At 43.6% G+C, this 27,702-nt stretch overlaps 1 protein-coding gene across 2 annotated transcripts in view; it reads left to right on the plus strand.

Annotated features, from left to right (window-relative positions):
- Window positions 1–26,686, plus strand: part of LOC111968804 (RUNX family transcription factor 3) — a 93,663-nt gene extending 66,977 nt beyond the window's left edge. For both annotated transcript variants that reach the window (XM_023994681.2, XM_023994683.2), the window contains exon 7: window positions 23,261–26,686. In XM_023994681.2, coding sequence (XP_023850449.1) covers window positions 23,261–23,769 — 509 coding nt within the window. In that variant the 3' untranslated portion in view covers window positions 23,770–26,686. The remainder of the gene's footprint in view (window positions 1–23,260) is intronic.
- The last annotated feature ends 1,016 nt before the right edge of the window (window positions 26,687–27,702 follow it).

A 27,702-nucleotide genomic window follows, 5' to 3' on the forward strand; every position in this document is an offset into this window, starting at 1 on the left:
AAGGCTGAGGCCAGGTTGAGTAGTCTGTTGTGAGGCTGAGCCCCAGGGTTGAGTAAGTTGTATGTGACGGCTGAGGCCAGGTTTGAGTAGTCTGTTTGACAGGCTGAGGCCCAGGTTGAGTAAGTTGTATGTGATAGGCTGAGGCCCAAGGTTGAGTAAGTCTGTATGTGAAGGTGAGGCCCAGGTTGGTAAGTCTGTATGTGACGAATGAAGCCACAGGTTAGTAAGTCTGATATGTGACAGGCCTGAGGCAGGTTGAGTCATAGTGTGTATGTGCAGCTGAGGCCCAGGTTAGTGTTGTATGTGAAGACATGAGGCCCAGGTTGAGTAAGTCTGTATGTGACGGCTGAGGCCCCAGGTTGAGTAAGTCTGTATGTGACAGGCTGAGGCCCAGGTTGAGTAAGTCTGTATGTGGCAGGCTGAGGCCCTGGTTGAGTAAGTCTGTATGTGGGCTGAGGCCCAGGTTGGAGTAAGTCTGTATGTGCAGGCTGAGCCAGGTTGAGTAAGTCTGTATGTGAGCAGGCTGAAGGCAAGGTTGAGTAAAGTTGTATGTGGCAGGCTGAGGCCCAGGTTGAGTAAGTCTGGTATGTGCAAGGCTGAGCAGCAGGTTGAGTACGTTGTATGTGGAGGCTGAGGCCCAGGTTGAGTAAGTCTGTATGTGGAGGCTGAGGCCCAGGTTGAGTAAGAGCTTCTGTATGTGGCAGGCTGAGGCCCCAGGTTGAGTAGTTGTATGTTGGCAGGCTTGAGGCCCCAGGTTGAGTAAGTCGTATGTGGCAGGCTTGAGGTCCCCAGGTTTGAGTAGAGTCTGTATGTGAGGCTGGCGCCAGTGTTGAGTTAAGTTGTATGTGCAGGCTGAGGCCAGGTTGAGTAAGTCTGTATGTGGCAGGCTGAGGCCCAGGTTGAGTAGTCTGTATGTGGCAGGCTGAGGCCGAGTTTGAGCTGTTTTTATGTGGAGGCCTGAGGCATGTTGAGTTGTTTATGTGGCAGGATGAGGCCCAGGTTGAAGTGGTGTGTGTGTGTGTGTGTGTGTGTGTGTGTGTGTGTGTGTGTAATGGGAAAGGGGGTACGTGGGTGGAGGTTCGCTCACAGACATATGTCAGAGGTTCTGAACATGATGGCATGTCTGGAAGTGTGCAGACAAAACACTAATATACACACACATATGCACACAGACACACACACACTGTCCTCTCTCACCCACTCCCTAGTTCCCATGCAGGGGGTTAAGGCTGACAGACAGAGTGAGGCTCCTTCCCAGTTAATGAGCCTATATCAGTGTGTTGTAAAGGTGTTTAGGAGTGTTTTSCTCTCTGTGGGTGGAAGTGTATCTCTCGGTACATGGGGTTTAGCCTTGTACTCCTGACTCACCACTGTAACCTAGATACACTATATATACAAAAGTATTTGGACACCCCTTCAAATGACTGGATTCTGCATTTCCATAGACACACATTGGCAGTAGAATGGCTTAACTGAAGAGCTCAGTGACTTTCAATGTGGCACTGTTATAGGATGCCACCTTTCCAACAAATCAGTTCATAAAATTTCTGCCCTGCTAGAGCTGCCCCGGTCGACTGTAAGTTCTGAAACGTCTAGGAGCAACAACGGCTCAGCCATGAAGTGAAGCCACACAAGCTCACAGAACGGGACCGCCGAGTGCTGAAGTGCATAGCGCGTAAAAACTGTCTGTCATCGTTTGCAACACTCACTACTGAGTTCCAAACTGCCTCTGGAAGCAACGTCGGCACAATAACTGTTCGCCAGGAGCTTCATGAATTGGGTTTCCATGGCGTTGGCTGGAGTGGTGTAAAAATCGCTGCCATTGGACTCTGGAGCAGTGGAAACACGTTCTCTTGAGTGATGAATAACGCTTCACCATCTGGCAGTCTGATGGACGAATCAGGGTTTGGCGGATGCTACCTGCCCCAATAGATAGTGCCAACTTTAAAGTTTGGTGGAGGAGGAATAATGGTCTGGGGCTGTTTTTCATGGTTTGGACTAGACCCGTTAGATCTAGTGAAGGGAAATCTTAAAGCTACAGCATACAATGACATTCTGTGCTTCCAACTTTGTGTCAACAGTTTGGGGAAGGCCCTTTCCTGTTTCAGCATGACAATGCCCCCAGTGAAAAAAGCTAGGACCATACAGAAATGGTTTGTYGAGATCGGTATGGAAGAACTTGACTGGCCTGCACAGAGCCCTGACCTCAACCCCATTGAACACCTTTGGGATGAATTGGAATGCCGACTGCGAGCCAGGCCTAATCGCCCAACATCAGTGCCGACCTCACTAATGCCCTTTTGGCTGAATGGAAACAAGTTCCCGCAGCAATGTTCCAACATCTAGTGGAAAGCCTTCCCAGAAAAGTGGAGGCTGTTATAGCAGCAAAGTGGGGACTAACTCCATAGTAATGCCCATGATTTTGGAATGAGATGTTCAATGAGCAGGTGTCCACATACTTTTGGTCATGTAGTGTAGCTGAGCTTAAACAACTCTGCTAATCAGCAGCACCCTGCTCTCCTCCAAGGAACCTCATCTGCCAGTGCCATGGACCAGTAAGACCATGAGTAGTTAGCATCTATACAACTAAAGACAGTACTACTGTTACACATTTCTTGATGGTTTAAAGTTTGTGTTCTGCACTTTAATGCATGTTGTCTGCCATTGGAACGGCCCTGGCAGGTAAGCTTATCCAGAGGGACTTACAGTGCCGTTAAAAAGTGATTTTCTCTATTTTTGCATATTTTTTTATACTGAATGATATCAGATCTTCAATCAAAACCTAATATTAGATCAGTGGTGTAAAAAGTATTCAATTGTCACACTTGAGTAAAAGTAAAGATACCTTAATAGAAAATGACTCAAGTAAAAGTGAAAGTCACCCAGTAAAGTACTACTTGAGTAAAAGTCTAAAAGTATTTGATTTTTAATATACTTAAGTATCAAAAATCCTTGTCCCATCACGCTCTAGTGAGTCTGTGGCAGGCCGGATGCATGCTAACTCGTGTCGCCAGTTGGACGGTGTTTCCTCCAACACATTGGTGCGGCTGGCTTCCGGGTTAAGTGAGCAGTGTGTCAAGAAGCAGTGCGGCTTGGCAGGGTCTTGTTTCAGAGGACGCATGGCTCTCGACCTACGTCTCTCTCGACCTTCGCCAACTCCCGAGTCCGTACGGGAGTTGCAGCGATGGGACAAGACTGAAACTACCAATTGGATATCACAAAAAAGGGGTAAAAAGTAAATGTAATTTCTCAAATATACTGAAGTATCAAAAGTAATAGTAAAAATCCTTTCAAATTCCTTATATAAAGCAAACCAGAGGGCACAATTCCAGGGGCACACTCCTACACTCACTAGGCAGGTAGCCTAGTGACTTGGACTTGTAACCGAAAGGTTGCAAGATTGAATCCCTGAGCTGACAAGGTAAAAATCTGTGGTTCTGCCCCTGAACAAGGCAGTTAACCCACTGTTCCTAGGCTGTCATTGAATATAAGGATTTGTTCTTAACTGACTTRCCTAGTTAAATAAAGGTAAAACAAGCAAAGAAAATATTTGTGTTTAGTGAGTCCTCCAGATCAGAGGCAGTAGGGATGTTCATTGGACACTTTTCCTGTCCTGCTAAGCATTCAAAATGTRATGAGTACTTTTGGGTGTCAGGGAAAATGTATGGAGTAAAAAGTACATGATTTTCGTTAGGAATATAGTGAAGTAAAAGTAGTCAAAAAAAAATGTGTAAAGTTAAGTACAAATACCAAAAAAAACTACTTAATTAGTACTTTAAGTATTTTTTCTTAAGTACTTTACACCATTGTATTAGATGAAGGGAACATGAGTTTACAAATAACAAAAGAAAATTATATTTATTTTATTTATTTAATGAAATAAGTTTGTAATTGTTGTGTTTTTTGTTCACTCAGGTTCCCTTTATCTAATATTAGGTTTTGGTTGAAGATCTGATAACATTTTGTGTAAAAAAATATGCAAAAGTAGAGAAATTATAAAGGGGGCAAATACTTTTTCACGGCACAGTATCCATAAGGGCTTGCTAAATATCTCCAAATACTTCCTGTCTAGCAGGACAGGTGTGCAGACAGTAGTGAGATGGCAAGTGAAGAAAGGCTCTGTGCTCTGCACTCGTCTGCCTCGCTGCAGGGGGATCAGTGCAGATCTTTATAAGCATGTCAGATCTCAAAGGCCTGCACCAATACAACACACACACACTGGGTGCACACACTCTTTCAGCACAGACACACCACATTCATGCGACTCAGAGCTGCCAGGGATGAGATGCATAGAGCTCCAAACTGATTCCACACAACACCCGCCAGGGGCTAGAGGCCCTCTCTGAAGTGTGTGTGTTCGTGTGCGTGTGCGTGCGTTCGTGTGTGTGTAGACACAAGGAGGGGAGGACTGTACAATCACACACACCTTAATCTCTGTATTACCACCATGACTGTGTAGCTCAGGGCTAATGCTAAAATAATCAAATAACAGTGGAGAGATGTTTTCCCTCCCCTTGTCTACCTAGGCTTATATGTACCTTACATTTACACTTTTTGTTCATTTAGCAGACGCTCTTATCCAGAGCGACTTACAGGAGTAATTAGTGTTAAGTGCCTTGCTCATGGGCACATCAGCATATTTTTCACTTAGTCGGCTCGGGGATTCAAACCAGCGACCTTTCGATTACTAGCCACTAGGCTACCTGCCGCCAATGTACTGTACACTATGACACAGATCACTGGGCATGGCCATGTACAGAATGTATAGTAGTCATGCTTAGACAACACACTAATACAAACCGAGCTCCAACTAAAATAGTCCCTTGGTAATACAGAGATGTTTATAAACACGACACACCTCTGCTTTTGGCAGCCATCGCAGAAAGACTTGTATCTTACAGATACATTTAGTCCTGGATCTGTTTGTTTGAGAATCACTGGGTAAAAATGAGCGGTCAACACTTTAGAATGAAATGGATTCTCATCTTCTGATTGCTAAATATGTTTTCTATTATCTACACAGAAACCCAGAGTTTACAGCCGACAACAACAGGAAAAGATACAATGTAATCTCCTGCTAAAGCCCATTGCTTCATATAGTTTTCTGAGCCAGGAAATAGTGTCTGAGTTTTGTTGTCAACATAACACTTTTGAGACGTCTGCTAAACGCTGCCCTGGTTCCTCAGACGTACACACACACACAGTACAGAATAGACACACAGAGACAACACACACACACACACAACACACACACACACACACACACACAACCACCCAGACACCACACACACAACACAACAAACCCACACACAACAACATACACACACAGAGACACATTTACACACACACCACACACACACACATGCGTGCCAATGTTGCAAGCTCTGCTAGCGTCCAGACAGACAGATCATTAGCCTCATTACAGCACATGCAGTGACAGGATTCCAGCGCTCGGGCTCACCACTTGTTTTTGTTCAGCCATGGCCACAGTGAGCCTGCTAGATGTGAAGAATCATCCTACGGGAGGGCATGTGGGGAGCTGTGTGTGTGGCTCTGCCAGAGCATCAAGCAAATCCACACTCAGACAATCGTGTGGGATTACCATTTTATTCCTGGTTTTCTAAATGTGTGTGTGTGTGTGATCTGTGTGTGTGTGTGTGTGTGTGTGTGTGTGTGTGTGTGTGTGTGTGTTGCTGTGTGTGTGTGTGTGTGTGTGTGTGTGTGTGTGTGTGTGTGTGTGTGTGTGTGTTGCTGTGTGTGGAGTGGTGTGTGTGTGTGTGTTTATAATGATAGTTCAGAGAAATGCTGGTCCATCTCCTTAAAGCACCCTGTGTATATTGTCTACAGTTTTTACCAGTCAAACCACACAGGCAAAGATGTTGAAGATGTTAAGATTAAATGGAAAGAATATTAGATTTCAGGGAGATGATGCAAAAATAATCATAGAGATTCCAGTTTTCCTCATTCTCTTTTCTAAAGGAGGCACACTTAACCAGCCTCAGGCTGCTTTAATAAGCTTCCCAGACCAAAGCTGTTCTTTTAACTTAAATGTGTTTTTAGAAGAAAAAAAAGACAGTGGCAATTTAATCGTTGAATACAAAGTATTTTGCCTTTTGAGGTGGTATCATTTAACATGYTATTTGTTCCAACACCTGCGTTCCTAACTGGATGAATATCAGATACTAGCATAACTTTCCGCCATCTAGTCAAGTGCTCGCTGCTTTGATGAGGGCCCAAGAAACCTGCGTTGCTGAGGAGGTGTGTGTGTGATGGCTGTGAGTGATAAAGCACACTCTGGTTGTATTAATGCTCTCACCCCGATGAGGGATCTAGTCTTAATGATTCTAGCAGAGCAGGAAACAAAGGACCACCTCCATGCTGCCCAGGACGATCCCATCTCAGCACCCTGTTAAGACCCCTCTAAAGACTGGCATGTCAGCATGCCAGGACACTGTAGTTCTGGGGTTATGGTAACCTCACCTCACATTAAATCAAGGCTAAGATAATACAAGAAGCTTCTCATTATGCTTCATAGAATGTACAGTATGATTCACAAGTTGGCATGCTAAGCCATTACACCTGGGAAATGTATATATGTGATATGTTACAAGAAAACCATTTACTGGTGGTTACAGGAGATGCTGTGAAGTACTCCTCCAATACATCAAAACTGTTCCACTGGCACATATCTGCAGCTGTACTGTGGTGAAATGTCAAACAGCTGAATCTATCCTGGATTCTCTCTGGTTGTGAAAATCCTGCTAGCTATAGGGAGGCCCTACCCCTCCTCTCTTGTCCACAGGGACCACACTGTTTACTCCACATAAACAAGATGGCTGGCCCCCTAAGCAAACGCCTGTGCCAGTCTCTATCACTAACAGCCCTGATCAGACCCAGAGCCCTTAACCGCTGGTCCAGTGTCAGATTTGATTTAATCCTCCTAATGGTAAATGTTAGAATGTGGAGTTGGGTAATCTGGATCTGTGTCTAGCTCAAGCCTCAAACCCACTCTAACAGCCAGCAGGACATGATCAACCAATTAGAACCAACAAAGAGTCACTGTGAGACACAACAAGCATGCCAGTCCCTGGAGCAGGCAACCAGGCAAATTGCACATGCTTATAGATAGCAAGGCCATGTCTCTGTTTGGAAGTAGCAGATGTGGTTACTGGGTAGTTGTGTTGGTCTGTGGGTCGTTGACTATCTGTCAGGACAAGACCAGAGAGAGGTGACCATGCTGTGAGCCTGGTAGAAAGGCTCCATTTGGGCATCAATGCATGCTGGTCTGTGCCAAACCCGTACAGGAAAGGAGCTCTATGGCTAAACGCAACCAAAACTAGCGGGAATCCAGACCAGCGACGAGTGATTCCGTTTTACTTTTACAGTGCTGTATTTACATAATATGTCAAAGGCAACCATGGAGTTTCTTTGTTACGGTGCCTAAGAGCTGCAATTGTGGTCACTCTATTTTTTTGACCTTAGGATGAATTACTCAAACTGAAAATGTTTTTTGTTCTCCAATAAAAAAATATTCTCTTTTGAAGCCATCTCTCCACAGTCAAAAGAAAAAGAGAAGGGAAAGCAAGTTTTTTTACCAGACTCAACTGTTTGTGTTAGTTATAATTTAACATCAGAGCCGGGTCCAGTATTACATTTCAGCAATTACAGCCACTACATGTGTGCAATGAGCAGTCTGTATGAATCTGGAGGGAGAGGGGAAAGGGAAGGAGGGTGGTGGGGGGGCCTCTCAAATGAACATAGGACTTTTCGCCCAATGTGTTTGTTTTAACCTCATGTTAAAGTGAGAGCTCAAATAGACACTGATAAAATGTCCCACATATTGAGCCAAGGCCATGTTCCTCCCTCTCACTCTCTCTCTCCTTCTCTGTCCTCTCTCTGTGTCTCCTTCTTCTCTCTCTCTCATTCTCTGGTCTCTCTCTCCTTCACGTCTGTCTCTCCCGCTCTCTGTCTCTCTCTGTTCCTCTCTCCTGTCTCTCATACTCTCCTTCTACTGTCTCATCTCTGTCTCTACCTACTCTCTCTCCTTTTACGTCTGTCTCTCTCTGTCTCTCTCTCTCTGTCTTCTCTCTGCTCCCTTCTCTGATCTCTCCTGCCTCTCCCTGTCGTCTCTCACTGATATGTACTCTCTCTGCTGGTCCTTCTCTCTGTCGTCTCTCAGTTCTTCTCTCAATACTTCTACTCCCTTCTGGGTCTCTCTGGTCTCTCTGCTCCCTCTCTCTCTCTCTCCCTTCATTAGTCACTCATCTGGTCTCGTCTCTCTCAACTTTTCTCGTCTCTATCTCTCTCGGCATTCACTCTTGTCTGTCTGCTGTCTGTCTCTCTTCCACTAACACGGACCTCGCCTCATCTTCTACTTGCGTCTCTCCATCTGTCTTCCACCTCTCTATCTTCTTCGGCATCTGCTTCTGCGGAATCTACTCCCTTCTTTCCTCTCTAATCCTCTCTCTCGACAGTCTCTCCTCCTTCACTCTCTTTCTCAGTCTTACTCATCGTCTCTACTAATATCGTCCTTGCTTCTCGCAGTCAACTTCTCCCTGTGAGTGCCTCTGTCTTGCCTCTCTGTCTCCTCATCTCATCACCTCTCTGTCCTCTCTCTGTCCCTCTCTTCTCTCGAGTCTGTCTTCTCTTCCTGTTGCTTGCCAACTTTTCTACATTAACGTTCATTCGCTCTTCTCTGTCTCTCTCTGTCTTTAACTCTCCTCACTTGGAGCTCTTCGACTCTCCTCGACGTACCCTGCCGACTCGATTTGGTACTAGGCTCCTGCAATACATCAATTTAAACATGGTAAGGTCCGTACATATTGAGCAGCTCTTCATGTCTCTCTCTGTCCTCTCTCTCTCTCCTGTCTCTCCTCTCTACCTTCCTCTTTGTCTCTCTCTGTCTGTCTCTCTCTCTGTCTCTCTCTCTCCCTTCTCTGTCTCTCCCTTTGTCCTCTCCCCTCCTGTCTCTCTCTCTGCCCGTCTCTGTCTTCTTCTCTCTCTCTCTCTCTCTCTCCTTCTCTGTCTTGCTCTCTCTCCTCCTCTCTGTCTTCTCTCTCTCTCTGTCTGTCTCCTCTGTCTCTCTCTCGACTCTCACATTTTTTCTTCTTCGTAGCGACGCCTAGGGCCTAAGTGAAACAGAAGCTAGCACAAGGCCCGGCATTCACTGTGTTCCAATGACACGCTTCATGCGCCAGGCGCAATTAACATGTTCTCTGAGGCGCTGCCGGATCCGGAGTCACGAGAAGAACGCCATCTTGGTTCGAAATGTCTCAGCAGACGCCCTTTCATCTCCAACTGCACTTCAAAAGCAGATTGTGTGTTTATTTGTGTCCTCCCAGCCATCAGTGGCGCCGCCCCAAAAACATTAATATTTGTACGCAGCCGTCGTCTCCTACCAATCCTGCACCTACCCTTACCCCCTAATCTCTGGCCCCGCCCAGGGGGCCGAGCCTCTTATTAACAGGGGTATCTGTGCCGCTGGTATTGACGTTGTCCACAGGCCAATCAAAATATAAAATAAAAAAATGTTTATTTTTCTTGAGCGAATTGCACCAGCTGCTTGAAGCCTTTCTGAATAACCCCATTTATGTGTAAGAATTTCCCATTGTGGGGCGAAGCTCGGAACCTCTCAGTGCCTGAGTGCTGATCCGGGCCTTTGGAGAGGAAGTAGAGTAGCTCCGAGGGTGAGAGAGCTTTTACACACCCAACCCCAGCCAGCCTGGCCCAGTGTGGCATAGGTGACAACCCCTCCCCTCCACCTCCTCTCCCTGTTCCTGGCCCCTCTCAAGGTCAGGATCACTACTGCTAATATAGCGGTTAGATGTTGTTCCTCACCTCATACTGTAGCGTAGTGTTACAGTAGCAGGACGAGGGCCAGGGACAGATACCAGAGTATCTCCAGCCTTAGTTACTGTATGTTAATGGAAAACTGCCATGCAAAATGTATGCCTATGAATCTGTATGTGTACTAGTGTTTATATGAGAATGTTTCTGTGTGTGTGTGGTGTGTGTAGTGTGTGTGTGTGTGTGTGTGTGTGTGTGTGTGTGTGTGTGTGTGTGTGATGTGTGTGTGTGTGTGTGTGTGTGTGTGTGTGTGTGTGTGTGTGTGTGTGTGTGTGTGTGTGTGTGTGTGTGTGTCACAGTATGAGAGGCGTGGCGAGCAATAAAAGATGGCCATAATTAACTGTCTGAGACAAGAGGCATGAAAAAATACAGAGAGGGATAATTGAGGAGGCTTGGACTACTATACAATTTCACCCGAGACAATTCACACTATATAACATCTTCAATTCATTAATAGATAAAACTGTCATACAAATATAATAACAGGAGATATATGACAGTGTGTCTATGAATCTGTATGTGTACTAGGGTTTGTATGAGAATGTGTGGTGTGTGTGTGTGTGTGTGTGTGTGTGTGTGTGTGTGTGTGTGTGTGTGTGTGTGTGTGTGTGTGTGTGTGTGTGTGTGTGTGTGTGTGTGTGTGTGTGTGTGTGTGTGTGTGTGTGTGTGTGTGTGTGTGTGTGTACAAGCATGTGTGTTTTGAGGTCCACAGTTCGTGCAGGTTGGCTTGTAACAACTGCCCCATCTCAGACCGAGAGCAAACAGACCTATTTGCATGTTAAATTGTCAGCCTCCTGCGGTGTGGCCGTTGAGTGTGAACCAGGGTCCCACGCGCTGCGCCAGTAGGGATTCTTCTCTCCCTGACAGGCTGACTGGACAGGCCAACAAAGGCCTCACACCTCCTCCGCTCCCAGCCCCTTGAGAGACCAAAATATTCTTGTTAGCTCCAACAACCCATCAGCCCTGCTTTCCCAGGCCCTCTCTCCAGTCTCACTCCAGTGAGAGCTCCCCCTCTGCCCTCCTCTCTGCTCAGTCAGCACAGACAGACCTGTCACAGGTAGAAAGTTCCCCAAACATGTTGCTGGCTTTTATTAGAGCATTGAGGAGATAGTATGTAGCTACACTCCCCTCACTCAAACTCAGTAAGTGCACACAACCTACAGAATCATAACCTGAAACAATTCTCTCTAAATATCTTGTACTATGCATCAGAATTAGAGAAACATCATGCTATGAGTTTTTGTCATACCGCACAGATTCAGTTACCTGCCCAGGGGAAGGCCTAAGGAACAAGCTGAGTCTTCAGAGCAGGGAGTTTCACTAGTGCAGTCAAGGGGTCAAGTGGTTACTTTATATTAACAAGTTACAGAGTATTAGCGGCCCTGTGAATTTTAGGAATTATAAGCAAAATGGAAGGCAAAATGAAATTCAACAGCATTGTAATTACTTCTGGTTCCACTCTCTCGACGCCATCACGCTGAGACTATAATGGCAGCCCAGTAGACATTGAGAAACCGAAACCTGTACAGCAACTAAGTAATACTTCTCAACCATGTCCGCAATTACGTGTTCTAGTCAGAAAAAAGTCGACTAAAAGGATAAAATGCAACACATCAAGCAGTGGTGAGCAAGACTAAAATTAAAGATCAGATTATATGTCCACTGAGTATCACCTAAACGCTCTTATGGTTTGGGGCCACGCGCTCACTCCAGACGAGCGAGTTCCCAATACTTTCTCAACTACTCTTTAAATCAACTTGCGAAATTGGCGTGTATGTCCTGCAATGGCGTGAGCTTGCTCAATTTAGGGTCAACTTGGATCAGGAGAGTATATTTATGTATAAAAAGTAACTTTTTTTTATTGATTTATTTTCACCTTTTTGTTATTTTATAGCCAGGTCGGTCTAGTGAGACAAGTTTCATTGCAACTGGCGACCTGGCCAAGACTAATGCAATACCAATATCGACACATTTTTTTTATTTTACAGAGTTCACATGAAATAACAAAACAGATAATCGTCTTTAAGTAACAAGCAACAAAAAGTATAATCAGTGATTGCAAATTAAGGTAGTTATTAGTTGCAATACAGTGCCATGGTGGCGAAGTAATTACATCATAGCAATAAACACTGGAATGGAGAGTGTGCAGAAAATGAATGTGCAATTAGAGATACTGGTGCAAAGGACAAGATAAATAAATAAATACAGTATGGGATGCGGTAGGTGAATAGATGAGTTGTTTACAGATGGGCTAAATGTACAGGTGCAGTGATCGTGAGTAGCTCTGACAGCTGTGCTTAAAGCTAGTGAGGGAGTATGACTATCCAGCTTCAAGATTTCTGCAGTTTGCGTCAGTCATTGGCAGCAGAAAACTGGAAAGGAAGATGACAAAGGAAGGAATTGGCTTTGGGGGTGGAGCAGTGAGTATTATTACTCTCCATCTGCCATTGGAGTTAGCATGCATTACGAAGTGGGGCGTTGCTATTGGTGACAGTCGAGCTGAGATAAGGCGGGCCTACCTAGCAGAGATTGTAGATGACTGGAGCCAGTGGGTTTTGGCGACGAGTATGAACGATCGGCCACACAACGAAGCCGTTACGGTCGCTACATGTGGGCGTAGTGGTATGGGGCTTTGGTGTACACAACGGCTGCATCCGTGATAGACTGCATTCACTTGTTGAGTAGCAGTGTCGAAGGCTATTCTTATAAGATGACATCACCTGAACGCGATCCTCTCATCTCTCTCTCTTCTCTCTCTCTCTCTCGTCTTCTCTCTCACTCTCACACGACTCCCACAACAGTAGGGAAGTAAACACAAACATTCTGCTCTCCTTAGATGACCCCGAATTTTTGCGTGCAAGCCTGTATGTCAAGATGTTTGCAAGTGTTGTTTGTTGGTTTCTGAGGCTTAATCATAACATGCAAGGCCCAATCATGGCACAGTATAAGAGGTGTGGCGAGCAATAAGAGATTACCATAATTACCAGTCTTGGACTACATATACATATCACCCAAGACAATTCACACAATATAACCTCTTCAAGAGGAGCTAAGGACACAAATTGAGAAATTCTGCATCATAATTGTACATCAATAGTTAATCAAACATCTTTCTGACACAGTGAATATAGAGATAGTGGAAGAGCTCGAACTATGGGTATGGCAATGGGCGTTCCACTCGTTGTGACATTTTTGGGAATGTGTTTCGGTTTGCCCTCAGGGCTCTGGATCCCAGAACATTCCAGAACACCCCTCTCCCTCCCTCCTTCCCTCCATCATGGTGTTTTGGCACTCTTCTTCTCCTGCCTCACGGCCACTCAGCCACCCACYCGTCCTCTTCCCAGAAACCACCGCACCAGACCTGCTGAGTCATCTGCTCACACACCCTTCCATGTTACTCCTCGATGCTCCTTGTACTCACACACCCTTCTGTAGGACTGATTAGTTGGGCTTGCTGGAAGTTTTCAATACGTTTGATGAGGAAAGCCCCTGGGGTAAAACAGTATTTTAGGTGTGACTGTCAGTGATTTCCAAAAACAACGGAGCAGTTTCATAATTTTCCCCTGATTTAGAATGAGGAGATGGAATGTATAGATTGGCAAATTCCCTTGCCAGATATTCACTTCAGAGCAAGATATTCACTAAGGTGTGAAAAGTAGAATTGACGTTTGATGGGGACTATTGTTATTGAGGAGAGGTCCCAATGTCTAATCATGAAATTCCAACCCATTTCCAAAGAGACTGAAATATAAATAAATTAGTACGACAATGAATAATACCTAGGAGTGTACATGCCACCTGGCCAGAGCTTGCAAACTCTTTAGAAATAACAAATATTACTAGAACCCATCCAGGTAATTTAGTTATCCAAACTCCTAAATCACATCTGGTTCGTTGATACATTAGGAAAATCTCTGTGTTTTATCATCACAAACTCCCTAATGCCTCGATCGTGTTGCTAGTGATAAATAGGACCATGCAAAACTTGCTTGGCTCACATGTTACAGTGGCTACCATGGATAGGTCTTTGGGGTTGTTGACGTGTTATTCTATTTGCATCAGATGCGAAGCTCTGACCCCAAGGCCTTATACAAACATCTACAGATCATTTGTGTTCATTTGTGTCTCCTATTCTTTGGCTTGTGGACCAACATTATTTGCCTGGCTTTGTATTGCTTGGCCATACTGATTTCAACTCTGACCATCCTTGTAGCATTTGGTCAAGCTCTCAAAACTCTCATCACATCTCAAATCAGTGATGGTCTGGGAAGCATGGGACAGTCACTTGTCTCTGGCTGCAGTCTGAGGAGGGAGATGAAAGGAGAAGAGATCTATCTCTCCATCTATCTCTCTCTGGGCCAGCCTGGTCTGAAGTTTTCTCCCTCTCTTTCCCACCTCTCCGCTCATTTGCCTGAGACACCATTCCCTGGGTGCTATTTGTCGACGTTTGCATTCAGAGTAAACATTTCACAGGTGAGCGCCTGGATTTGCATCCCTTCACCCCTCCACACACACCTCGCGGGCGGCCTCTGCTCGCCCTTATGTTAACAACCAAAATCAGTTTGCTCCCATAAGCCAAATGAGGAGCAAACCTCCCTCCGTATCTGGGTTACACGCTTGACTGTGGACTAGTGGACCTCAAGAGAGAGAGAGAGTGTGACAGCGAGAAAGAGAGAGAAGAGAGAGAGAGCTGTGACAGCGAGAGAGAGAGAGAGAGAGAGAGAGAGAGAGAGAGAGAGAGAGAGAGAGAGAGAGAGAGAGAGAGAGAGGTTTCCCCGCGCCCTGCTGTGTGGCAGAACTCAATATGGGAGCGTGCACACAAGCAAGGGAGTGAGGGAAAGGGAGGAACGCGCTAGAACACTGTGTTCTCTTAAAAAAAACTTGATTCCAAGCCACCACTTTTAGAGTGGGAACATCACAGACGGTGGGCCGCGCCAGCCAGCCCTCTGGGGTTCATCCCCTCTCATGTCCCTGCAATTTAGTCAACACGTTTCAGCTGAGCCTAATGGAGATCATGTGTGGGGTGGGCCCCCGCTACCAGCTAGGCCCCGTCAGGACCCTGTGCCAAAGATCCACCACTCCTCCTCCCCAGTCCTGCGGCAGAGCCTAGGGCCTAGGTCTATACCTAGCTGGCAGAGAGAGGAGGAGGGGGCTGTGTGTGGATCAGGGTAGCAAACAGGGTGAATAGAAAAAGAAGATTGCAAAACTGTGGTTCTGTTTGTGAGTATGGAGTTGTTTATCTAACCCTCTCCTCTAGGGGGAGCCGCTGAACTGCTGAGAGGGGAACGGTTGTGGTGGGTGCTCTCTGGCTGGCCGACCGCCAAGGTTGTGACACAACACAACCCCATTAAGGTGTTTTGATAAGTGTCCAGTTGAGTTTCCCCTGACGAAATACAGAAGCCTGTCCCCGCCACAATTTAGTCAACACGTTTCAACTGGCGACAATTAAATAGAGATCATGTGTGGGGTGGGCCACAGCCACCAGAGCCATCAAGTCCCCGTGCCACAGATCCCAGCTCTACCCTAAAGCATATATTCAGCAGGAACAGACAGAGAGAGAGATGGGGGGAGGGGGGGGGGGATGGGCTGACTCCACTTCTCCCGAATCAACAGCAGCTGAAGGTTTGGATTTTCCTTGCGTGAAATCAGATACGGGGCCCGACTCCGGGGCCTGCTAGACTCTGGAAAAAGAAACAGACCCCTAACCCTCCTCACGCACCCCCCTTATCCGAAAAAGAAGAGAATTTCAACTGCAGAAAATAAATGTGTCCCTGAAAAAATGAAGCAGAAGCCGTGGAAATTACAAAGGAACAGATTTTTTTGTTGCTGAAAATATACCCAGTTCTCCAGACGTAGGGGAAAGACATTTCAACAAGACTGTGGCACGCAAGTTCAGCATCCTACCCCCTCAGGGCTGTGGCGTGCAAGCGCTTGCTGTTTCACAAATACAGCCTGTCTTGGGAGGGGTTGAAGGTAGCTGAAGGATGAGACTAAAAACAAACAAAAGTGAACTATTCTAAAATATACTGTGTCCGTAAAATGTATATAGTATGTGCAAGCTGGAAGTAGAAGTGTTGTTGTAAGCTGGAAGCCTAAGTGTTGTTGTCTATTAGTTTACTCCAATTAGGGGAGGGGTAGTGGGGTTAGGGGAAATTATAAAGGAATATATATTAAATATATATATATTTTATATACAGTGCATTCGCAAGGTTTTCAGACCCCTTGACTTTTTCCACATTTTGTTACGTTACAGCATTATTCTAAAATTGATTAAATTGTTTTTTTCCCCAAATCAATCTTCACACAATACCCCATAATGACATTTTTGTAAATGTACTAACAATAAAAAACTGAAATATCACATTTCCATAAGTATTCAGACCATTTACTCGGTACTTTGTTGAAGCACCGATTAAAGCCTCAAGTCTTCTTGGGTATTACGCTACAATCTTGGCATACCTGTATTCTTCTCTGCACATCCTCTCAAGCTCTGTCAGGTTGGATGGGAAATGTCGCTGCACAGCTATTTTCAGGTCTCTCCAGAGATGTTCGATCAGGTTCAAGTCCGGGCTCTGAATGGGCCACTCAAGGAAATTCAGAGACTTGTCTCGAAGCCACTCCTGCATTGTCTTGGCTGTGTGCTTACGGTTGTTGTCCTGTTGGAAGGTGAACCTTGGTCCCCAGTCTGAGGTCCTGAGTGCTCTGGAGAAAGTTTTCATCAAGGATCTCTCTGTACTTTCCTCCGTTCATCTTTCCGTCGATCCTGACTAATCTCCCAGTCCCTGCTGCCAAAAAAATCTCCACAACATCATGCAGCCACTACCGTTCTTTACTGTAGGCTTGCTGCCTCCAGATGTGACCCTTGGCATTCTGGCCAAAGAGTTCAATCTTGGTTTCATCAGACTAGAGAATCTTGCTTCTCATGGTCTCAGAGTCTTTAGGTGCCTTTTGGCAAACTCCAAGCGGGCTGTCATGTGCCCTTTACTGATGAGTGTCTTCTGTCTGGCCACTCTACCATAAAGGCATAATTGGTAAAGTGCTGCAGAGATGGTTGTCCTTCTGGAAGGTTCTCCCATCTCCACAGAGGAACTCTGGAGCTCTGTCAGAGTGACAATCGGCTTCTTGGTCATCTCCCTGACCAAGGCCCTTCTCCCCCGATTGCTCAGTTTGGCCGGGCGGCCAGCTCTAGGAAGAGTCTTGATGGTTCCAAAATTCTTCCATTTAAGAATGATGGAGGCCACTGTGTTCTTGGGGACCTTCAATGCTGCAGAAATGTTTTAGTACCCTTCCTCGACACAATCCTGTCTCGGAGCTCTACGGACAATTCCTTCGAACTCATGGCTTGCTTTTTGCTCTGACATGCACTGTCAACTGCAGGACCTTATATAGATATGTGTGTGCCTTTCCAAATCATGTACAATCAATTGAATTTACCACAGGTGGACTCCATTCAAGTTGTATTGTAGAAACATCTCAAGGATGATCAATGGAAACAGGATGCACCTGAGCTCAATTTCGAGTCTCATAGCAAAGGGTTTGAATACAAATGTTAATAAGGTATTTCTGATTTCCCTTTGTCATTATGGGGTATTGTGTGTAGATTGATGAGGAACATTGTTAATTTAATCATTTTTAGAATATGGCTGTAACGTAAAAAAAAATTAAAAAAAATGGAAGGGGTCTGAATACTTTCCGAATGCACTATATATACAGTTGAAGTCGGAAGTTTACATACACCTTAGCCAAATACATTTAAACTCAGTTTTTCACAATTCCTGACATTTAATCCTTGTAAAAATTCCATGTCTTTGGTCAGTTAGGATCACCACTTATCTGGAAGAATGTGAAATGTCAGAATAATAGTAGAGAGAATGATTTATTTCAGCTTTTATTATTTCATCACATTTCCAGTGGGTCAGAAGTTTACATACACTCAATTAGTATTTGGTAGCATTGCCATTAAATTGTTTAACTTGGGTCAAATGTTGCGGAAGCCTTCCACAAGCTTCCCACAATAGGTTGTGTGAATTTTGCCCATTCCTCCTGACAGAGCTGGTGTAACTGAGTCAGGTTTGTAGGCCTTGCTCACACACGCTTTTTCAGTTCTGCCCACAAATTTTCTATAGGACTAAGGTCAGGGCTTTGTGATGGCCACTCCATTACCTTGACTTTGTTGACCTTAAGCCATTTTGCCACAATTTTGGAAGTATGCTTGGGGTCATTGTCCATTTGGAAGACCCATTTGCGACCAAGCTTTAACTTCCTGACTGATGTCTTGAGATGTTGCTTCAATATATCCACATAATCTTCCTTCCTTATGATGCCATCTATTTTGTGAAGTGCATCAGTCCCTCCTGCAACAAGCACCCCCACAACATGATGTTGCTTCACGGTTGGGATGGTGTTATTTGGCTTGCAAGCCTCCCCCTTTTTCCTCCAAACATAACGATGGTCATTATGGCCAAACAGTTCTATTTTTGTTTCATCAGACCAGAGTACATTTCTCCAACAAGTACGATCTTTGTCCCCATGTGCAGTTACAAACCATAGCCTGGCTTTATTATGGCGGTTTTGGAGCAGTGGCTTCTTCCTTGGTGAGCGGCCTTTCAGGTTATGTTGATATAGGACTCATTTTACTGTGGATATAGATACTTTTGTACCTGTTTCCTCCAGCATCTTCACAAGGTCCTTTGCTGTTGTTCTGGGATTGATTTGCATTTTTCGCACCAAAGTACGTTCATCTCTAGGAGACAGAACGTGTCTCCTTTTTGAGCGGTATGACGGCTGCGTGGTCCCATGGTGTTTATACTTGCGTACTAYTGTTTGTACAGATTAACATGGTACCTTCAGGCATTTGGAAATTGCTCCCAAGGATGAACCAGACTTGTGGAGGTCTTGTCTGATATCTTTTGATTTTCCCATGATGTCAAGCAAAGAGGCACTGGGTTTGAAGGTAGGCCTTGAAATATATCCATAGGTACTCCTCCAATTGATTCAAATTATGTCAACTAGCCTATCAGAAGCTTCTAAAGCCATGACATCATTTTCTGGAATTTTCCAAACTGTTTAAAGGCACAGTCAACTTCGTGTATGTAAACCTCTGACTCACTGGAATTGAGATACAGTGAAATAGTCTGTCTGTAAACAATTGTTGGGAAAATTACTTGTGTCATGCACACTGTAGATATCCTAACCAACTTGCCAAAACTATTGTTTGTTAACAAGAAATTTGTGGAGTGGTTGAAAAACAAGTTTTAATGACTCCAACCTAAGTGTATGTAAACTTCCGACTTCAACTGTATATATAGTACCAGTCAAAAGTTGGGACAAACCTACTCATTCAAGGGTTTTTCTTTATTTTTACTATTTTCTAATGAGTTGGTTTGTCCAAACTTTTGACTTGTACTGTATATTTGTTTTTAAACAGTGTATTTTCTCTGCCATCCAAATCCACATTTTACACTGAACCCATCAACACCAAATCAAGTGGAATCAGACAGTGTGCGTGTGTGTGTGTGTGTGTGTGTGTGTGTAGCAAGAAACCACGTCACACCTGTTGGTATTCACAATGTCTCTTTTAAGCCACTGACACTCAGGACAAGGAAGTCAAAGTCAAACAAAGTCTAGAGCATACATTGCATACCTACATTCCCACCTTACCCAGTATCAAACTGCCACTACTGCCTATGTACAAAAAATCAGCTACTAACAGACAGAACATAATGCAGCCCATTAGCCTATGTACAGTACACCTAGATAAAATGTATGCCACTAAACTACAGGAGGTTGGTGGCACCTTAATTGGGGTGGACGGGCTTGTGCTCATGGCTGGAGCGGAATTAGTGGAATGGTATCAGATACGTCAAACATATGATTTGATACCGTTCCATTTGCTTGTTTCCAGGCATTATTATGAGCCGTCCTCCCCTCAGCAGCCTCCACTGCACTAAACCATGTGCAATTGCATATAGGGAATTGAAGGGATGACTTACTGAATATAGTTGCAAGATGGGGAGACTTACGGTACTTCACAATAACTGGCACACCTGCATGTTGCACTCTTCTGTAGCCRAAGGCCACGTGTCTGCTTTCCGTGGAGTTAATTATTCATTGCTGCGTGACAAATTTAAGATGATAAAAAGTATAGCCAAACGTTCATATTTTTCATCCCTTGCAGTTTTCAGAAACGACAGTTAGCCTACTTAATGAAACATAGCTTTGGCAAGATGCTATTAGGCTACAATGCAATTTGCGCCCGTCTTGTAACATCTTGGCCAACTATAACTGTTTTAGGTAGTAATGTAACCCTCATTTATTGACTTAATTATCTATCAATTTCTGTGAGGGCCCGTTGCTAAAGAATCGAGTTACAATGATGTTCCTTTCTATATAGTTTAATTCGAATAGTAGCTGTAGTAGCTGTAGCACATAATTGACTCATGTGAATCCCCCGCGCAGGTGAGCATGGGGAAAGGTATTGTCAAAATAAAAGTCCCTGACATAAAGTCTAAATGGTGACACTATAATAAAAGTCTCAGAATTCTGATTATAAAACATATATTTCTTATTCCAAAACCCTGGCTACAGTAACAACAAACCAGTCAGACAGGACTCAGAGATGAGTGACAGTTATCAGGTGTTCTATGGCTCCCGTTGGCCTACTTTCTCCAATAGGTGATTGACTGCCGCACCCTGAGCAAACCTTCATTCTTGACTGCCTGCCAAAGAGAAATTAAACTGATCAATAGAGCGATATTAAACTGCCGTTTATTGGTTTACGGAAGCCTACATCACACAGAATGAAGAATTAAAAAACCTAATCAAATGTTTGTCTGTCACATAAATCACCTGATGCTGTCACTATTGTCAATATTGGTMATTGTAAGTGGAGCCCCCCTGGGCATAAACTGGTTGAGTCAATGTTGTTTCCACATCATTTCAACCCCCCAAAATCTATGTGATGTGGATTTGCAAAAAGTCATCAACATAAGGGAATTTCATATTTTTTCATCCAACTTTTAACTGAAATCCAATGACATGGCGAATTTTTTTGTTGATTTCACGTTGACAACTCAACCAACTGTAAATCAAAACTAGACGTTGAACTGACGTCTGTGCCCAGTCGGTCCTTTATGGGTTAACTATGTCTGACTCAACAGGTAGACTAGCTGAAGGCCTAGGTGCATACACTTAGTGCATGGTGTGTGCAGTCATGTCCTCATCTGTCCTTGTATGCGCCTATCAAACCCAGATACTACAGTACAGTAGGTGGCAGCAGATGAATGAGAAGACTGAGACACATATACACACACTGCTCATGTTGTGTTTGGAAAGAACTGCCAGATCAGCCTAACCCTGCAGTCATGCCTTGGTTTTTGTGGGGCAGTATGGTGTTGTGCTTAAGGAAATAAACTGGTGGCAGGAGCTGCTCCAAATCCCAGCGAGGAAAACTGCAGAGTCAAACACTTGAGCATGATCTGAATTTCCTCTGTCAGTTGAATAAATTAGGGAATGCGTGGCTGGGAAATTTGACTCAAAACAGCTGGCTTCTGTGTACTGTGTTACCTATGCGACTACACTTCAGGATAGTTTAGCACTGACTGGTCTGTGACATTGATCCGGTTTGGTTACTTTTGCAAAATACACAGAAACATAGAACACACACATTCTCTCTCTGACTATCTKTCTCTTTCTCTTTCTTTCTCTCTCTCTTTCTCTCTCTCTACCACTCTTTTTCACCAACTTGGTCTCAGAGCATTTCATATTACTCTGTACGTAAATCCGAGACACTCCATATCAGGGGTTGGAACCTAAATAATTTYCCAATCATTGCATTCTGAACAGAATGACAATTTTTTTGTTTGTTTCGTTCCACTGTTCCAACCAGCCAATAAAGTTCTGAACCGGTTCGAACCCCCAAAAAAGTTCCCGGTTTATATCGCCTCTTTCTGTTTCTTTTTGAACCTGTGAAATCAACCGTTTTTTACATTTAGCTCATTGAATTACTTCACCAAACAGTACGGACAGAGTAGGCTAGTTGTTTACACCCGTGATGGACGGTGTAGCCTATGGCACAACATGCGACTGAAATTTTGCGGGTGGGGAGAGAGCAAGAGAGAGTTGAGGAGGAGGCTTGAAGTACTGGGCATCTTGTTATGACATGCATTATCTGAATTAGGTCCACAGAATTATACCTAGGAGGAGTGGTTTCTATGGAGGTACTTTGAATGTCCTTTGAGCTAGCTAGCTAATAAGCTTGTGTGTGTAGAGCGGTAACAGAATTAAAAACACATCTTACCTTTTTGTAGTTAATAAATCCAACTTGAAACGTGATAACTAGGCCTGTAGTATCCTTAACTAGCATTGAAAGAGTTTGCAATTCGTATGATATGTTAAGAATTACAATTYGTACAATATATTACGAATTAGCAATACGTATGATATGATACGAATTACAATTTGTTGTGGCTAGTTTTAGCTAGGTGGCTAACGCTAACATTAGCTAGGCGGCTAACGTTAAGATTAGGGTTAGAAGTTAGGTTAAAGCGTTAAAGTTAGGAGTTAGGTTCAATGGTTAATGTTAGGGCAAGGGTTAGCTAACATGCTAAGTAGTTGCAAAGTAGCTAAAAAGTAGTAAGTAGTTGCAAAGTTGCTAATTAGCTAAAGTTGTCCATGATGGGATTCGAACATGCAACCTATGGGTTGCTAGACGTTCGCGTTATACGCTTACGCATCCACCCCGACCAACCACCCTCCTTTCGTTTTTGACTTAAGTAACCTTCTGTCTTATGTAACCATACCAAACGTAACATATTACACTCATTTGAGTGTCTTGGATTTACATATACTATGTAACATCTAGTCTATGAGACCGGGCTGCTCTCCCTCCCTCCCCCTATTTGTGTCTGAATGTGACGGTTATCTCTGTAGTTTCCTGTTCCCTCTCTTCAGTGTGATTTATGTAGAGTTACACAACAGCCCACAATGCACAACAAGCTGTCAGTGTTAGCCTCTTTTAATTATTCGAAATAACAGAGAATAATGTTACTGTAGGTTCCTCTGGTTTAGCTGGAATGGTTGTGTAGGAAGAATGGGAGTATTCTGAGGCTGAGGGGGAGGACTCTCTCATAACTTCACAGATCTATTTGCTGATGTGCTGTCACAGCTTCATGACTGTTACTGACCTGTTACTGTCAGTTCATTACTTCTAGCTAGATAGTGTTTGCAGGGTTGTAGGTCTACACTGTCAGTTGGGGACGTGGTACTTTACTACAGCTTCCTGTCAGTGGAATGAATTCTGACTCTCCCTATCTCACTTTGACTCTGAAACATTTTCATGGGCGGGTCATGTATGACATCTATGTGCACCAGGAGTCTCTAAACCAAATGCGTTCTTTCTCTCTCCCTCTCTCAGGTCCCACCGCTGATCTCTTCCCCCAGAGGACCTCCTTCCCCTCTCTGTCCCCGCTGACTGACCCTCGTTTCTCAGACCCACGTATGCACTACCCAGGGGCCTTCACCTACTCAGCCAACCCCTCCAGCACGGGCATCGGAGGCCTCAGTGTGACGGGAATGTCTGCCTCCTCCCGCTACCACACATACCTGCCCCCACCCTACCCGGGCAACCAGAACCAGGGAAGCCACTTCCAGTCCAACTCCTCCCCCTACCACCTGTACTACGGCACCGGGTCCGGCTCCTACCAGTTCTCCATGGTGGGCCCGGGCGGGACTGGGGGTGAGCGCTCCCCCAGCCGCCTGCTGCCCTGCTCGGGGGCCTCAGCCTCTGGAGTTGGCAACAGCCTGATAATCCAGGGCCTGAGCAACCAGAGCGAGGGGGTGGAGGCGGATGGTAGCCACAGCAACTCCCCTACGACCATGAGCGGGTCTGGACGCATGGATGAATCTGTCTGGAGGCCCTACTGACTGTTAGACAGCTAGAGGAAATGTAGGACAGAGAAGAGAGAGAGAAAGCAAAAGTAAAGAAGTTAAATGAACAAAAAAAGATGAATCCTTCCCCAAAAAATAAATGTTGCATGTTTGTCTTTTATTTTCCCGCACTCGCTTCGTACCCTTTTCCTAGTTGACCAAAGACATTCAATGTCTGTCAGAATGCCATGGCCAGAGGTGGCCTTTTTGAAGGCCATGGGTACACCCTGCACTGTGACAGGGACTATTCTCTGAGACTCTGAAAGCCATACAAATCTCATTATTTTCAATTGATGAGTAAGAACTGCAAAATAACTGTAAATAGATGTTATGGTGTTAGAACAAATAAGCCATAGTAATATACTGTATCAGGTTCTTCTGAAAAATAGGTACAACATGCATACCATAGACTATGAAAAGGCACAACTTTCACATCCATTCATTCTATGCAGCTGATGAACGGTAAAAATGCAAGTGCTATTGTGGCTAATCAGCCAACGAGACCAAAACTATCCTTATCCCTCAGATGAGGGATACCTTTCTTGGCGTTACAAGCTAAACATCCAGAACAGTGACTGTACTGCCTCAACGGCCTTTGACTGTTATGTGAAAACAGAAGTCAAACAGGATGTTTGCTTCACATGACTCAGAACCTGCCCTAGATGACTTGTGGCTGTATTGCTAATGTATACATGTCAATTGATCCTGAAGCTTTTATTTTGTGAGCGGTTTGGAGATTCATCCATCAGTCCATGAAAGATCATCAAGAACAATCCATCGTCTCAAAGTAGTTATGCATTGCTTGAAAATTGCATTTATTATCTATACTAGGATGGATCAGTCCTTGGAGGTACAGTAAGCAATGCTTATTCAAAATGAACAACATTATGTATTTGAGTGAAACTCCCCTGTAAAGTCGTTAATGTATTGATCATCTATGTAGCAGAACAATAGCTGATATTCTGAGGACCGTCCAGGACTTTAGCAGAGAAGAGGTTTTTTGAAGCAGGAATTTTATGGATTCCTGTCTTTTTAGTTTCTTGGACTGTTATCTTTATTTGTACTTATGGTAGGCCTATATATTTCTTCATTGTGTCTGCAAACTGTTCTAGTGTAGTATGTCTGAWCTAGATAATACAGTTTACTTTTTTTATATTTATTTGAGCCAAATTTGAGAAAATGTTCACTTATGCCCAAAAACATTTAGCATTTCTCTCTACCTTATCTTTTTTGTATAAATATTTTGTTTATTTGTCGTTTAATATAAAATTTGAATTTGTGTAATATATTTCTTCTAAATTATGAAAAAAAACTAAACTTTTAATGTTATTATTTTGTATTTCAATGTAGCTTCGATGCACTAAAAACATTCATGATATTTAACCATTAGAAGCACAGATCCCAACATTAAATCCAACAATCACTTTATTTATAAGATCCCCCCTTAAACAGTCGCCCAATCATCAACCCCCAGCCTCCTTGAGTTCACATTTTTTCCACTCTTTTAAAGAAGAAAATAAATACTTAAGGTACACAACCCACATTATGTGGCTATGCAGATCTTGTTTCTTTGTTTATCAAACAAAGATACTAACCTGTATCAAGAATGACTGAAACCTCAGACTATGATTGGCTTAATCTCAAACCACATTGGCATGTCTGAAGTGGCTAACTAARCAGTAGAGATGGAGTGGGCTGATTTTCACACGTAAGCATACACACACACACACACACACGCTTTCTGTGCTACAGGTGTGATTGTGCACATTCTCACAGACCCAATGGCCTTTCCCACCCCAGGGGGACACAGAGAGTAGGGATGAAGATAGAGGGGTGTTCAAAGTGGGATCCTCTTACCAACACCAAGGGCAATCCTAACTAAAAACAATTGTTGTGCACAGGTCCCTTTGTTCTGCATGAGCTGTGAGTCCTTTGAAGCCTTTCTGAACGTGTTTTCTCTCCTTCCTATTGTAATTTACTGATCATTAGTGCCTGCAGCTCAGGGCACTGCACAGGATTCAGATGTCAGGACAGAGCATCTTTTTTCTATGAGCTGTGCTGAGCCACTTAATTCATTGTGTCAGGTGTGCCATGTTAAGACATGGAGGTGTTTTGGTGAAAAGGAGGAGGAGAGTTGGTGGGGCTTCTTAAGAGCAGATATTATACCAATTAGGGTTGGTTTAGCGACCCCAAATCTTTGAGCTCATACATTAAAAAACAAAAAATACTGTTAGCATTTGTCGCTCAGAAAAAAAGTTAAGCTRACTCTATTGACAAATCTACTACCTTATGCCTTATTTTTGTTTAAGACAATCAATTATATAAAGATGCATTCCTAACTCTTGGGGAGTGGAGGGAAAGAATAGCATGTTCTTATAATCACTGTGTTCCTACCCATCCCTTTGGGTTTGAAGGCCTAACTTTAGATTGGGCAAAATTCATGCAGCTATGAGAAATCAAAGATGTACCTGATATCATATGGTTATATCAAAACCAAAGAAAGGCCTGTAATATTGTTACATTGAGGGTTTGGATTCGTTGTTTTACACAAAATGTCTCGGTTGGTTTCCATTATCTGTTGATAAAATGCCCATACCTCTTAAGAGGTTGTGTGTATATCATGAGGCATTTGCAAAACAGGGAGGTTAAATTGTACAATTACATTTTATTTTATTTTATGTTGGATAGAAAAGCACAAAGCTTATGTTTTCTTTAATGTTTCTTTTAAACAACCTCCTCTTCATTTTGTTATACCATAATGTTAATTCATTTTGCTCAAAGCATGTATGTCTGAAGCTGATATGTTAATTTAATTTTCATCCATGTAATATCCTTAAAGACTCTGTATTAAGTGCTTGTAAAGTGTGCAGATAATGTAGTTTTTAATCATTTTAATTAAAAAACATAAATTTCAGATTTTTCTCAGGATCGTTGTTTTTATTCCAATTATAATATGACAAAATGATGCATGTATATCAGTTCCCCTTAATGAGGAGAAAATCTAGGTTATGTCAACACAAGTAATAATACTCTATAGCATAATAGAACCATTGAGSTAAATTTTAGGGGTCTCAAAAATATTTACGACCACATCCTTCACAACAAGCTCTCACAGTCTCACATCAGAATAGTTTCTCAAACGCCACATTTCTAAGTTGTTCCAAACGTCAAATTTCAAAGTGTTTAAGGTTAAGTTTAGGCATTAGCTCTGAATTTTTAAGGTTAGTGTAATGAACATGAGGGGAGACAGAGAGTTGGTTTCAAGCGCAGGGCGCACCAAGTGTTTATTTGTAAAAGACCACAGGAGGAAGCAGGCAGAAGGTCATACACAGGKGGTCCAAAAAGGTAACAGTACAGGCAGGGAAAAGGCTAGTTACGTCGTCCAGGAGATCAGGAAATAGGTTGATAACAGGAAATCCGAAGGGCATCATTAGTGAGGCAGACCAAAACTATTATACACGGGAGGATTAAATTACGGTGGAAACCAGCGCTCCAAATAGACATATGTCACAAAACAAATAATACCTCACAATGATGGGGTGCAAAGAACTGAACTAAATCGTGTGTGATAATGAYATACAGGTGATCAGAATTCAGATGATTGGGATCTGGAGAGTGAGCTGCGTTCARGGGATCTACGTGTTTGAGAGTGTGAGTTGGAAGCAGACGTTACAGTTAGKGTTAGGTTTAGGCATTAACTCTTAAATCTTAAGTTAACCATTAGGAGATCATGCCTAACCTTAAGTGTTAAGGTTTGGGTTAGGCTTAAAACTAAAATCTCAAAAACAACTTTCTATCGCTGGATTTGAACATGCAACCTTTTGCACCAAATGTCCCATTTTTAAGTGTTTAAAGTTAAGTTTAGGCATTAACTGCAATTCTGACATTCAATATTGAAAAGTCTCAATTGTAAATACCTCTATGATTAGC

Source organism: Salvelinus sp. IW2-2015, linkage group LG9 (genome assembly GCF_002910315.2).
Source record: "Salvelinus sp. IW2-2015 linkage group LG9, ASM291031v2, whole genome shotgun sequence".
Taxonomy (NCBI): Eukaryota; Metazoa; Chordata; class Actinopteri; order Salmoniformes; family Salmonidae; genus Salvelinus; species Salvelinus sp. IW2-2015.